This window comes from Triticum urartu, chromosome 3 (genome assembly GCF_003073215.2).
Source record: "Triticum urartu cultivar G1812 chromosome 3, Tu2.1, whole genome shotgun sequence".
Taxonomy (NCBI): domain Eukaryota; kingdom Viridiplantae; phylum Streptophyta; class Magnoliopsida; order Poales; family Poaceae; genus Triticum; species Triticum urartu.
The window spans coordinates 655,924,049-655,925,589 of record NC_053024.1 but is presented as its reverse complement, the minus strand read 5'-3'; the positions used below and the strand labels follow the sequence as shown (position 1 = coordinate 655,925,589).

Here is a 1,541-nt window from a genome sequence, read left to right as displayed (position 1 = left end):
TCCCGCTCCAGGAGCAGCCGGAGCTGCAGTTTAAAACAGCGGAGCGAGGAAATTGGTACTCCGTAGATTCTGTGATTTCCGAAGCGGGTGGGTTTCCGAACAGCCCCTTAGAATCAGCCGAAAATTCGGGTATTTTGGAACATAGTGTATTTTCTAATAGTTAAATAATAATTAAATGCCCTGTATTTTTTAGGGTAAAAATGCGCTATAATTTAAAACAGTTTTGCTAAAGCACATCTAGATGTGTCATAAGTATTGCACTCATATGTCATTGATCTTACATTAAGATTCATGTGAATATTTTCTTTCCCTTTTATCTTTTTCTCTTTATGCTTGATTCACTCACTTAGATGTGCAATAACTAGGGCACATCTAGATATGCCCTAGACACATCGAATTTAAAAACCATTTCTCCTTTCGTTTCTCGAAGATATGGATTACGGGACCGAGCAAAGTTTAAAACACATCGCATGCATGACGCATACCAACCGAAGGTCCCATGCTAATAGGCGTTCCAATGGCTTCAACATTAGGAATATAGGATGCACGCCATTCGCCTACACTTAAGCAGAACCGCAAGAACACGAGACATTCTCCTGAACCCACTCCCCACCACCCCTCTCGCCCTCTCCTCCCACTATAAATCCTCAAGAACACCGCATCCTTCACCCACCACAAGAGCTCGCTAATAATCCACCGCAATAAGCAGATAACCAACCTCCGTCCGCGCAATCTCTCAATCTTCCACAGGCATCAATGGCGGGCGCAAGGAACAACGAGCTGCGCATGACCCTGCTCGGCCTGGCCCTGCTGGGGCTCCTGCTGCTGAGCCACACCGCGGCTCCGGTGGAAGCCGCCGCGGGCGTGCAGGAGAACAGCTTCTCCATGAACGGCGCCGGTGGCCGCAGTCTCAACAGCTTCAGCATGAACACCGCCGAGAGCGCTGAGGTCGCCAAGGGGGGGAAGGCCAAACCCGCCGCCGGCGACTTCTGATCGACGACCCTCCGCCCGCCGCCGTCGAGTACTAATTAAATAATTTATCCTCCGGTTACCTCGTGCTTGCATGCATGCGTGCATGGCTCGTGCGGTGGGCGCGCAGGATCGATCGATCGGCCGGCCACCCAGAGCTCCTGCATGCACGCGCGTGAATGCTGCCTCGTTTGATTAGGTATCGTGATTTTTGTTTGTGTTTGTAATTTGGATGTGCAGATGCAGTGCATGTGCTGCACCCATCCGTTGTGTTCTTCAGTGTAAGGGCCGTCTGTTCTTTCGTACGTGGCCTCATTGATCATTATGAAAGTTATTATATTACTAGTAAATGTGCCCGTGCGGTTGCTATGGGTTGATTGGGAAAAAAATTCTTCAATATCATTTTTGTTCTCGTGACATCACTCAACCATTTTTGTTCTCGTAATATCTTTCAGCTTGAACAAGATGAAGAAACTATTTTAGGACATGATAACCTCAAATTATACATAACCGAGTACTATAAGCAGTTGTTTGGACCTTCGGAGGATAGTTGTGTGTCCCTGGATGAGTCC

General features: G+C 48.0%; 1 protein-coding gene across 1 annotated transcript; it reads left to right on the top strand.

Moving 5' to 3' along the window:
* Positions 1 to 710: 710 nt before the first annotated feature.
* Positions 711 to 1,269, top strand: LOC125549016. Its single transcript, XM_048712520.1, has one exon. It carries the CDS (start codon positions 757 to 759, stop codon positions 991 to 993), a length of 237 nt encoding a protein of 78 aa, XP_048568477.1. The 5' UTR covers positions 711 to 756; the 3' UTR covers positions 994 to 1,269.
* The last annotated feature ends 272 nt before the right edge of the window (positions 1,270 to 1,541 follow it).